The sequence below is a fragment of the Varroa jacobsoni genome, unplaced genomic scaffold (assembly GCF_002532875.2).
Source record: "Varroa jacobsoni isolate VJ856 unplaced genomic scaffold, vjacob_1.0 scaffold_135, whole genome shotgun sequence".
Lineage (NCBI taxonomy): Eukaryota > Metazoa > Arthropoda > Arachnida > Mesostigmata > Varroidae > Varroa > Varroa jacobsoni.
In genome coordinates this window covers 106,461-119,346 of record NW_019213037.1, presented here as the reverse complement: position 1 = coordinate 119,346, position 12,886 = coordinate 106,461, and the positions used below count along the sequence as shown (strand labels likewise).

The 12,886-nt window shown below is 38.0% G+C and overlaps 1 protein-coding gene across 1 annotated transcript; it reads right to left on the bottom strand.

The window, feature by feature from the left end:
* Positions 1 to 1,430: 1,430 nt before the first annotated feature.
* LOC111268422 (E3 ubiquitin-protein ligase ariadne-1) lies at positions 1,431 to 12,722 on the bottom strand. Its single transcript, XM_022847408.2, has 9 exons — positions 12,593 to 12,722; positions 7,868 to 8,347; positions 7,655 to 7,740; positions 7,155 to 7,253; positions 6,762 to 6,881; positions 6,300 to 6,493; positions 5,986 to 6,112; positions 4,829 to 5,220; positions 1,431 to 2,456 (listed from the first exon to the last, which is right to left on the bottom strand). The coding sequence occupies exons 1-9, from the start codon at positions 12,672 to 12,674 to the stop codon at positions 2,360 to 2,362; spliced, it is 1,677 nt and encodes a 558-aa protein (XP_022703143.2). The 5' UTR covers positions 12,675 to 12,722; the 3' UTR covers positions 1,431 to 2,359.
* Positions 12,723 to 12,886: the final 164 nt, after the last annotated feature.

Here is a 12,886-nt window from a genome sequence, read left to right as displayed (position 1 = left end):
GTGATCTGTCGCGTTGCTGTTAATGACATGGATCGGTTTTTATTGCTAAAATCACTGTTAATTTCGTGTTCGATTGAAACGATATCATAGCGGTGTGATAATCAGTATATAATACGAATAATCGCTATCCTCAAAATAATGTTTTTTTTTTTATTATTGTACTTGGAGAATAGTACTCTTTCCGGTTATTTGGTATTTTCCGATCTATAATTATTAGCCATTTTCATTTTTCGATGAGAGTCTTCAGCGACAGAGAGGTGTGCATACAGGATATTTTAAAACTCGGAGTTGACCGTTAACGAAACAATAGAGTTTTTTTTAATGGGACCATGTAGCGCCGATACTTATCTTGCAGCCAAAATCGAATTTTGTATAAAAACGACGTCTTCTCAATTCTGGCAAACATTACATAATAGTAGATGTGATTGCACGGCAGCCTGATTTCCCTGTGAGTAACCTATATATATATATATATATATATATATATATATATCGTACCGTCGTTTGTCATAGAAGCCTTTAGTAGGTTCCCACTTACTAGAAAATAGTAGATCGAATATAACTTAATGCTATCATAGCAAATAAATAATCCAGTAATTTGTCAAACACTCAGGTCCATTTCCATAAGCGAAGAATATCTTTACAATCCTCAAGATTCTGTTCACTCATTAAAGTAGCGTCCCCAATCTAATATACATATTACGGTTTGTTTTTCAATCATCAAAGCACTTCTTCAATTGAACATCTGCAATTTCGTCTTGTTACTTTAGCAATTTTCTACCCTTGATCTATCATCTAAAAATCAAGATCTGTTTTTTCATTTTGATTACTCGAAGTTGCAGAGTGTAAGGTTGGATGGTAAGGAGACTTGAGGCTGAAATGAAGATTAAATGGTTGACATAAAAGGTAAGGTATCGTGCGTTAGCACGCCGACAAACTCACGAATTGTGTCTCCAGCCAGAACTTCCGTGGGAATTATTTCTGTCGTTAGAATATGACGACACGGTCCAGTCACGACACGTGAGCTTTAAGATGTAAACGCTCGTGCACTTTTTTCTGTCAAAGAGGAACCTATCTCAGTAACATTATTTATGTTTTACCTTTATTGTAGTAGTAAGGACCAAAAATTTAAATAGTCCCTGTATGTTATCTTCTTAATAAGCTTATCTCGATTTCGAGAAAGTGCTCGTACATTTTATTAAAGCCTAATTCTATAACGCAGTGAGTCTAAACACTCTTCAGTGCTTCGATACTAGCGCTAGGGGATATTTTATGACCAAGCGATGTGATGTTCCAGAAAAATTGTTTTAAGCCTTTGCCAAAGTACGAAGGGACCATTTAGAGAAATAACAGCCAGAACCGTTCATTACAATGAGTACATTTAAGCTTCTCAAAAGGAATTTTATAAAACGTAGCAAAAACAACTGTGCTAACCGTTCGCATATTTTTAGATTTAATTTTCTATTTATTTTTTTATTTATATATTTAAGTTTAGTAAAAACCGTTTTGGAGGCTTGGACAAATGTATATCAGAGAACTTCCATTCTTCTTTGGCTAACTCATATAATGCAGAATATATCGATCGGACTTACAATAGTGACCTATAGCTCTGACTATATTAACATTGATGAAATGATTCATTTATTGAAAATTAACTAAAACTGGTAACAGTAATAGATTCCATATGAGTTGATCTCCGTGATTAGAAAATCAGGTCCATTTTCGCGCCACTGACTATTAACCGATCTATTATTTACGTACCACAGCTGTTCTAACATTCTTCCTTAAGAATAAAAAAAAGTCACTTGATTAAACAAAGTTTCCTGGCACGATACCCTTGAAACACTCGATTCGCGTTTAACGCCGAGTATAGTAGTCATGGTTGATCTCATAAAATAATTTGAAAACTTCGGTAACAAAAGAAATTGATAGAATTACGGAATGTTTCGTAGTTTTAGGCACAGCCGGGGCTTGAGATATTTCGAACGCTGAGTTTTAGTTAGATTGATAAGGAGAACAGATTATTTGTGATAAAACGCCATATTATCATTTGTTTATTTTATCGAGCATGATTAGCAATGCTAGACGCAATTTGCTAGCTCAAGCCTAGCACGATCATGGAGTCACATTCTCACGCAAATACCAGTTACTGATTGTTTGTCTACTTATCTGCCTTGCCCTAGACAACGCTCAGCCGTGCTATAATAAAAAGAATGACGCTTTCGTCATGAGAAATTTTTAGCGACGAACGATTTTGCTTAGTACATTGATTACATTGATATTTTTTAAATATTGGCCCCTGCCAATTATAAATTTGCTACTTTTTTTTTTCTAAGACAGTGAAACTGGACAGTAGTTTTTAAGTTTTCTTTAGGTCATCAGTGAATTCCCACCAGTCTTTCTCTTCGCCTTCCCGTACATGGGCTAGCAGTGCTCGACGTCTCCGTTCACAGTACCTGTGAAAAGTCGTAATATTTTTCAATGAAAACTAGTTAGTATTCGCACTTCAGTAGGCGATTTATATGCTTCATAGTTATACATTAATTACACTGTCACATGCAAATACATCGCACACCTTTTGAACTACCCGCCGCTAGGAGCAGACGAAATCTGGCTAGCGTCAGTCTTCTAGAAACTCAAAAGTCAAACATCGGTCGAGTTTACTCACAGAGAAAATCAATGCTGGGCGATTAAGTTTTTGATCTTTGGAAACACACACACACCGCTGCGGAAACATCGGAGATTGATAAAAACATTAGGCAAGGAGGCCTTAAGCTGAGACAGTACGTGAATATTGAAGACCAACGAGGAGGTGACCAAATGTCGGAACTAGAAGGGCAAAAAAGCATTGCCACAATTGAGGAGGCTTTTCACTAAAGCACAGTTTAGAGTTTAAGGGCGATGTCTGCCAAAATTTATATTTTATAAGCAACGTATTACAGGACTATGACCTAAATACTCAAAATCAAGAAACTGAGGAAAAATGAGTGTCCCGCAAAAAAAACTCCACGCCAATTGGAAAAGCGTGTGATGTATTTCACGCGCAATTTGCAGAGCTTTAATAAACAAAAGAATTACCTGGAGCATGCACACGCCCTAGAGTCAAGCGGCAGTATAGAATAGGCTTAGATGTAACGTGATAATACTTACAATCAACATTAAGGGCATCTGCCACTATGAAATACCCGCCAAAAATAAAACAATGAATGCAGCCAGCTACCTCGAGTTGAGGACCTCGAAAAGAAGTTCATATGCCGTTGGTACAATCATGCATCTGGTTCTGAATCATGCAGTCTGGTTATTTCATGACAACGCCAGATCTCATCGCCGTGCCTTAATTAATTCCTCGATTGAGCAAAAAATTTTTTTTGTTAAGGTGCGTGCGATTACAGGGTTTTTAATGCCTCAAAATGGGGCAATTGATAGGCGAGCATGCTCCTTTATCGATTTTCTTCAAGAAGCCATAGACTGACAAATTACATATGGGAACGTGAATGATAAGTATATGGTTGTTCAGAAGCTGGGACAAAAATGTACAAAATAAAGATAGTACATAAAGGTTCTATTTTATATATTTATATTATTCACATATCAAAAAAATCACCACTCTAGCCCAATTACGTTTAAGTTAGTCAATTCCAAAGCTCGCCCGATTTACTTATAACAGCCATATATATATCTGAAAAGAGAGTTCCTAGTCTAACTAATTCTACATTTACGTTTTTTAGTTCTTTTTATATAGTTCTTTTTGATAGAAAAATTCATAACAAAGAAATATATCTGATGACTGTGCCTGTTCTTAGACATTTTTGATGCAGTAGTGCAGTTGGAGTAATCCACCTACTTTTATATTTATTTTGATTTTTTTACTGTAATTTTTCATCACGTGTTTATGTGGCACCTATCATGAATACCACATGAAATCATTCAACGACGAAAACATCAGTGATGACATCCGAAAATTGCGACTTTTGCTTCAGGAATATTGTCTATATTAACCATTGTCTGCCAAAAAACCTTCGATCGCACATTCATCTTAATTGTGGTTCAATTCACAGTATATGGTATAATGTGCTTTGCCATGAGTAGCAAAACAGGCTCTATAGTACCTATGGTCCTTGAAATTTACCACTTAAGGTGTCATTGTAAATGAACGTTCATTTGTGTCATTATAAAGTCAAGTTATATACGAAAGTAAAGACATACATATCTGAAGGCAATGGACTCATGTTTTTACATAATGCTATCGTGTAGTCGTAACTATCTGCGTTCGGGAAAGCTGTAGTCAAACCTAGAAATAATACGATTTTTTTTTACTTAGCTATATTAACTCCCAGTAGAAAGACACAAGGACGTCATTTTGATATCCAAACCTTGAAAGTAGATGTGTATGCCTTTTTACAAATTGACCCTAACAGAAAGCCTAGAATATGGAAATAGTTTTCATATGCTGTAATACAAAATGTCATGTTTTACTAGCTTAGCGTTTAGCTGGCTTCCAGCATGAAACTATATAAATCTACGCCCGAATTCGATTTCTAACCTCCACGTATTTCTAAGCTTAACAAACAAACACGTTGCCCGTTGCGTTATTTTTAATGCGTGATTTATTATTTATCAAGTCGAATGAGATTTCGCAGTAATGAAGTTCGGATATTCAAGACTTACACCAAAGAATAATTATGGAAACGCAAAAGAAATTTTTCATTGCTTTATTATTGAGAAAAATCTGAGACCATCCCCAGTGTTGTGTCATGCACCTACAACCTACTACGATAGGGGCCACTACGAAGGCGCTGCCAGTGAGGAGATCTTGATATTAACATACCTGTGCTTGTCAACGACTTTGATCTTGAGTTCCTTAAGGGTATCCTTTTCTTTATCGGCAGATTCAGTCATGTTAATTGCAATATTGTTGGAGCATCTACACAGGTTGTTTATTGAGATGCTGCTGCGACCGATGCTTAATGATGCGTCCCGCTCGAGGTATTCGCTAAGCTGTTCCGTGGCACTCTCCAGATCTCGTTGATTATCCTCGAATATTCGGCTCTGATTATTTGGTCGCAAGTAGAACGCGAACACGTAAGTGTACATCAATGTCTGTCTGCAGCGAAGGAGTGCATTAACAGCTTTTGGCAGGAAATCCAATTCCAACGGCGAGAACGCGCTCCGCGGGCCAAGGCTTGCATCCATGCCCCAACTGCGCACCTTTTCAGGCAACTGCCGACGCAAAACCTCAGATGTTTACTTACAGGTACAAATGATCAAACATTGTTTGATAAATTTTAATAAATTATCAAATGAAGTCATAGTGCATCAAAGCATGTGTGCTACTTGTGCTTGCTCGTAAAATTCTAATCATCTATTTTCATATAAAACTAAATTGGCAAATTGTGTTTTGATTATTTTTAGCTACATATGTGTACATGTGCGCTACAAACATGGATTAAATGTATGTATACTGCCGATATGTGCAAGTACAAATACAATTATGGCTAGTGCGCGGATGAACGAAATTGGAAGCAAAAGATTTGCAAAGGCAGTGCGACCAGAAGACCGGGCACAGGGCTAAAGACGTTCGCGAACTGGGGTTGTTTTTGTCAAGATAGTTTTGTAAGGCACGTACACATGAAGCAGAGAGGACCACTACTTTTAGTGACAGCTTGAATAGGTTGACACAGCTCTGCCACAGAAGGATTAGCCCGGACAACGAACTATTGTAGATCCTTCCCACATGTTGGCAAGGCTTTATCGGGTACCGCCTTACTACGAATCCATGAATTTGCGCAGCAGAACGATTCGCGATCGGCCATAGGGCGATGTTCCCTTTCCAATCGGACACAAGCGAATCGGCGAAACTTCTGATATAAATACTCACTTGACGATTTCCTTTATGCCTCATGATAGTACTCATTAGCCCATTACTCCATTAAGTCATTACCGTTCTCTTATTAGCATAATTATAGCAAGTGAAATAACAGTTACCTTACTCTCGAATTTGAGCGACTGCATGTGGTTGTAGTATCGGTTAAAATAGAATAGATAACGGGAAAGCGTAGCTCTTGACTTCTCCTGTGCGTCTCTTGCTTTCCTGCTTTCCTCCTCGTTGAAGCTGCACAGAGATATGCGCACCAATGATTTTTAGAACACTTCGGGTAACATGAAACAGCTTAATTCGCTACCGTTAATCCCCTCTGCCCCCGTTTCACTTCCCCTTGCGTAATTAAATAATTGTATAGCATTGTCACAAAAATAGTAGCAGCAGGACTTCATAATGAAACACATCAAAACTTAATTACCGATTGCAGTTGTACCACGCTGACCCATGCGGTTCCCACGGGCCAAGACAAACCCAGCAAAAATCCATGCGGCAATTCTGATTTCGACATAACACGTGATTGCATCCACCGTCCTTCTGAATTGGCACAAAACACTTGGGGCATTCTTTTGTGTTAGCTGCCAACCAATTGGATGTCTCCGAATCGTCATTACACTGCGAACGGTAAACGGAAGAGGGCTCTCATCCTAAAAATGATCGTCCTTTAATAGCTTACCATAAGTCTTGACGATGCATGAATACTCATGGTGAATAAAATAGCATAAAAGTGCATTCATTTTGTCATATAGCATACGTCGGTAGCAGGAAAATTAATTATACTGTAATTAATTTTCCAATGATCCAACGCTAAGTTAACCTACTTGGTTCAACTATTTCAGCCGCGCCTTTAGCCAAGTAACGTTAAACATTCAAACTGTACCACCTTCTTATGCCAGCAACGGAGCATGTCACAGTTGACGGGGTCGTGATATTCTTTGCCACAGCCAAAACAAAAAAGGTGCCCGCAATTGCAACGAACCGGTCGGACATCTGAACTATTTACCTGTACACAAATGTACGCAATGTAAAGAACAAACGATTTATCGTTTCCTCAGACACGCACCTATTTAGGGGCTTAAATGTAGTGGGGTTAACTTTGGCTTGGAATAAAGTCATTTAGACCTTTAATCGCTTCTTACTAGGTTTATATTATTATAGATATTTTTAAAAGTTAACGAAAAAACATTCTGGAAATATTTTTCTTATGGTTTGTACGTCACTGTATAACAAATAGATTCATCACTTTTACAATTAGTGGGCATGTAAATATACGAACTTTGACAGCGTTGACGCATCCAGGGCTGGGGCACCATCTCAGCAATCGATTACATTGAACGAAACTTTCCGTTATCTGTTTCTGATAGTGTATTCTCACCTAAAATTATAATGAATACTACTATAGATGACCGATCTAGGTATGATCTACTTAAATCTTCCGATATCCAATATTGATATTAAACATTGCTTCATACGGCTGGCCTCAGCACGAAGCAAAGCGCGTACCCCCCCCCCTCCGCCCCCGCCCCGATTTGAAGTTGCATGTTCCTAGTGTAGCCAAACCCGCTACCACTTTGCGACCATGGAAACTTTGTCTAATCTTTTCTTCACAGTCGAGTTCGGCAACTTTCTAATTTTGCAGAGAATCGCCAAAATATAGGCACATTTGGATTCTAGTCTTTTAATTCGTAAAAAGTAGATGCTGCTGGTTGCAATGTCCACTTTCAGCCGGCTTATATATGACATCTCTAGTAATCTGAGTAACAATGTAGTACCCACCTTCGGGTCGATGAGAAGTTTTATCACCGTTTGATCGTCCACTAAAACACCGCAGGACACAGCTGGACAAGTGATCATCTGGCAACCTTGATTGCAAAATTCCAGCAAACATTCATAAATTACAGAAATTAAACATACTGCACGCTATCGGTAGAGAATATTTTTTTGCCAAGACACAAAGTCATCATCCTTAAGCTTTCAAATTTTACTTACCTTCATCCATTACCTTCGTACTCAAATACATATTCCAACAGCTGGCGCAAAACTTATGGCCGCATTCGAGGCCAGCCATAGACTCCGCTGGCGCTTCACACATACAAATTTGACATTCATAATGTGGTGCACCACCCGTCAACACTGGGGCGACGGTAACAGTATTGCCACTGACGTTTGCCTGAGGAATTTCGACTTCTAAAAACAGTTTTTTGAGGTCGCCGTCCGCATCAAAAAACTTTTCAAATAGCGTGACCTTTTCCCAGTGGAAATGGTTTAGGAGGAGTCGAGCAGCCGTCGATCGCAGCTGGAGCACTCCATTCGCTTCGGAAATCGTCTCACCCATCAGTAAAACAATTTGCTCCGGAGAGAGCGTAGCATAATCTCTTATGCCATCGTCTTCGCTATGCATCGAACCGGCACCATCCGTACCACCAACGCCCCATCTCATTTCACATCCATCCGATGAAGATCTTCCATCTAGAGATAAACATACGCATGTAGAAAAATTGCGCTTTTATAGAGATCAAGTTACCAAGTAACACTAATCCTAAGTTTGATTTTCATATTAACATAGCTTTTACTTATATTTACATAGCTTAGTTTGTGCCTCCTAATGTACAGCAAGTTCGCCAAATATGCAACTGCCACGTACAGCTGCTTAGCAGAGGAAATCGTTCGTCTTGTCCACAGTCCTAAAATTTATGAAGAAAGGGGCCTCCTACATGTATTATAATTCCGACATACACTGATACCACTTACCTAGCAAAATCATCTGCAGATTCAGCCATAAAGTAGCTTTGATGGACTTAGCCACAGAAGGGGTTTGTTATACTTAAAGTGTTATTTACTTGTTAAATATACTCTGTCAAATCCACCAAAGTCATAGAGAGCCTTGTAGGAAATTTCTTCTGACTTAAATGATCAATTCATCGTAGCAAAATTATCACATAACACGAAAGCACCTCAGCCCAAAGAAGGCTTAATCCAAGATCCAACGATCGAGAGCCGAATTTGTCATTAGCTACTGCGGACTTAGACAGATGACGCAGATATAATCCTCATATCAATAAAAGCATGTTTTACTGAAGTATCAGTTATGTCAATTATCAATACTATGCTACCCAACACACTGATTATATCGCTAACAGAACGCGCGAATTCAGGCTATAAAGCAACTCACTAGGTATAATGGAAATGCTCATTATGACTCAATGAAATTTATCCTTAAGTAAAAAATTTACCTTTAAGTAGATATAAAAGTATTGATATAAAGGTATAATCGAGATTATTTGTGAAGATAATGGTTCAGCTACCACTTTATCCTATCTTAGAACGTTCAGTATGATATATGCCAAACATTAATCTCGTATTTCATAGCGGTGCGACACTTTGTAACACTTTTTTATATTCGGGATGCACTTAAATTTAAGGCCGTAAATTCGCACATGATTATGAGGTTTTAGCAGGTTAGCTGTAGTGAGATATGGAAAATCAGGAAATTCGAATGGTTTGCGGATACCCAGTTTCGCCCTTGAACTATAGCGGTGGAGATAGCCTGCCATATAAATCCTCTATTTGGTAAAGGCTTCTACTACTAGAAGTACCGTAAAACGTTCATTGGAAACGTTTTGAGTAAGAAATGCTGGATTTAAAAACCCTTCTACCGCGAAGTCAAATGACGAAGAGCTGGGAGCTGTGGCAAAAACCGATCCATCTCAAAATGTTTGACGTATATAAAAAAAATTATGTTATTTGCCTCAGTCAAATCAGTAAGGTAAAAAAAAACTTTACAAATGGGTGCCGCATAACTTGAGTGAAGATAAAATAATAAAACAGACTTCTTTTAGTTTACCCTTACGTAACAACTACATTTTTGCACCGAATATGACATGTCACGGAAATGTGATCCTTCAGGATAATCGCAGGCTGTACCATCAGTGGGTAGATACAATTGAGCTGGCGGGACATCACCCCGAAGCAAATTGACTGTTGTATTTTGTGTAATATGACTGAGTAATACTTAATAAGGCGGGTGTCATTCACTTTACGAGAAGTGATCTGTACTGTTAACAATTAGAAACGATAACAAAACCTCCGCATTATAGGTAGCCAGAGCTAAAGCGTTCTGAGTGCTTGAGCCCACAACGCGAGGGTTGCGGTGACGCAGGTGTAACTTACAGTGGATACTCTGTCATCTATCACTTCCATCAGAGCTGGATCTCATCGGTTACCAATTTTTAAATTCTCAACAACATTGGAAAATTATTCAAATCTCAACAAGATGTCGAAATTGCTTTTCAGGACGTTGCTATCCAAGTAGCAAAAGGTTATAAATGATAGTGGTAAGTTAATTGGAAGTAAAAGAACTAAGCGTGTCCAAAAAGGAAGACGGTTCACTATGTCCACTGTACTTCGGACCCGATTTTCCAAGTTAAAGTAAGGTTTTATTAATAAATTCAACTAGAAAGGGGTAACTCGATACGCACAAACATTTTATGCCTATCATAAATTAGTTACTGTCCTGTATTAGACCAAATGTTTTCTATAAACATTTGGTAAATAAAGTATCGTTTCTATATAAAAAAGAATGCCAAAGTTTCAGAATATCGGCAGGTGAAGGTGGGCTAACATTATAGTGAAGGTGTTGTGTTGTTTCTAAGCACTCTGTCCTGAAATTCAAAATCTACACCCTCGGTCCTTGGTTTATTAACATAATTGCGAAAATTTGCATTGGCGGACTCGAATTGACTACGTCAATGCATTTATACTAGGAATTATAAAAAAGAACCGCAATACAAACTAGTTCTTAGAACATCGCTAACAAACTCACTAATTGAGGCTCACATGTATGGCAAAATTCCTGGTGCTTTTAACACAAGATTTTTTAAAGATAGTTCAAACATTTTTTATCTTTAAGTTATTATACTCATAACATTGATTAAAATCTAATAAATATTATGGTTGTTCATACAACAAAAGTTAGATCCTTGATGGTTCTTCCTTCATACACCAAACATTTTTCTGTACACCCAAATAAGAATCCTAACCATTAACAAGAACAATCTTCTTCTTGTTGATTTTTCTTAGAACATACATAACATACTAAAAGCATAATGATAGTTACCCTTTGAATTATAACCCCGTGGTGATAGCTATAGATTCAGTACTTGGACTTTGTCCTAGGTTACATTGGAAATGTAAAAAAACTCCTGAGGTACGCCGCTCGATCTGTGGCGAAACGCTGTTGCAAAGAAAAGGAGCGATTAATGTGAAACTTAAAGAAAAAAGGCCATCAAAGTCGATTTCCCAATAAGTTATATGGGAAAAAGTTGTGTAGTTTTTAGATATAAAATTACTATATCATTTAAATTTGACAGTGATTTCTGTAAATGAGCCTATATCCAGTTTTCTGATGTCTTGTGGGTACGAGTTAAGTCAGTGATTTGACGTTAGACGAGCTTATTCTAAAGAACTTACATTATTCGACCCGCACTTTAAAGTTTTCTATTTTTGTCAATAGACTGTTTCCAGCACACCAGTACGTTACCGTTAAACTACATTCTAATTACGCATTATTTTGCGAGTATCTTTAACCTAAACAAGTCTATCGTCACTATAGATTGAACTTCGAAAGTGAGGCTTTCTCAGGTCTGCCGGAAACAAAGGCGCAGGCTCTTCTTTTTAATTGTTCAAGTATTATATGTGGAAATAAGACACTGTATTATCTGGTAGCGCACTGGTGTACATATTACATGTTTAGCATCCGTTTTATACATTCGGCATTGTGCGACCAAGCCAGTATAGGTCAGAGTACAGACGGACTGATATGACTAATATGATTTTTTCGATTATAAATCAAATCTGAGCTCTTGTTACTACAGGACGCATTCCGACCGGTTCCTCATAGATTTCGGGATGCGTTTTCAATATGAAGTAAGTGATTCGAGGGAAACACTTTTGGTGGCTGATATTGTCAATAATGTGAAAAGGTAATCGTCTTTTTAGTTGAAGAAATGGGGCCAGAGCGCGTAAGCTAATTGTTACACTACATGCTATTTTATTAATATTCAAATAATTTGTGTTGTTTATAAACGTGATCATTTACATGATCAAGTCCTTGATGACTATTTGATAGTGGTGAATAAATATTTGAGGAGCTTTTTTGGGAATAACCGCTCCTATAAATTTTGCTTATTTATTAATGGCGGTGACGTGGAAGTACACAAGCCGGGTTGAGTCTACGCACGCAACCGCTAAGAAAACGGCTACACAGCACTTTTTTTAAATCGGTGTTCTTATACCTTATCATATGTTTGTTCACAGGATTCGTGTGAGGGTTTATTGGAAAAACCAGCAAACTGGGAGCGCTGCTATTCTGTTAAGCGCTCGCGTTCCTGCCGTGGACGACGCTAATCATGTTCACACAGAGGCTTTATATCTCTAAAACTATTCGACGACGTTGGATGGAAACCTATAACGAATCTGATATTAAACACAAATAGCAAAATCCTTCAAATGTCGAACGACAGTTATAAAATTATTCCCGCGTTGAACACAGAACAAGGGTTCGGTGTGCTGTAAAAACGTCGATGTTCATGCTTTCTCAACCGAAAAATATTGGACAACGGCAGAAAACAACGACTCCAATCGATGACTCTTCAATTGAAGTATAGCCTACACTAGAGTCTCGCTTAGAAAATCTGCACATCGCCGAAAACGTACCCTGAAGACTTTGAGATCGGCTGACCGTTGACGTCCCTGAAGAAGATGCCGGACCTCCCGGTCCCGCCGGTCGCTTGCGCATACTATTGTACTTTGATTACGTTGTTTTTAAACCAACAACACGAAAAATCTGCACCGAAGTATCGCCGTCAATTGTACCTACTAAACAACAAAGTATCTAAATACATCTACGGTTACAATTCAATTGTTGTTATCGGCTCGTAAATTGTCTCATGAAGGAAACGTAGAAATGTAATGTAGTTGAGTAATTCTGTCAGAGCAATGTTTTCATCT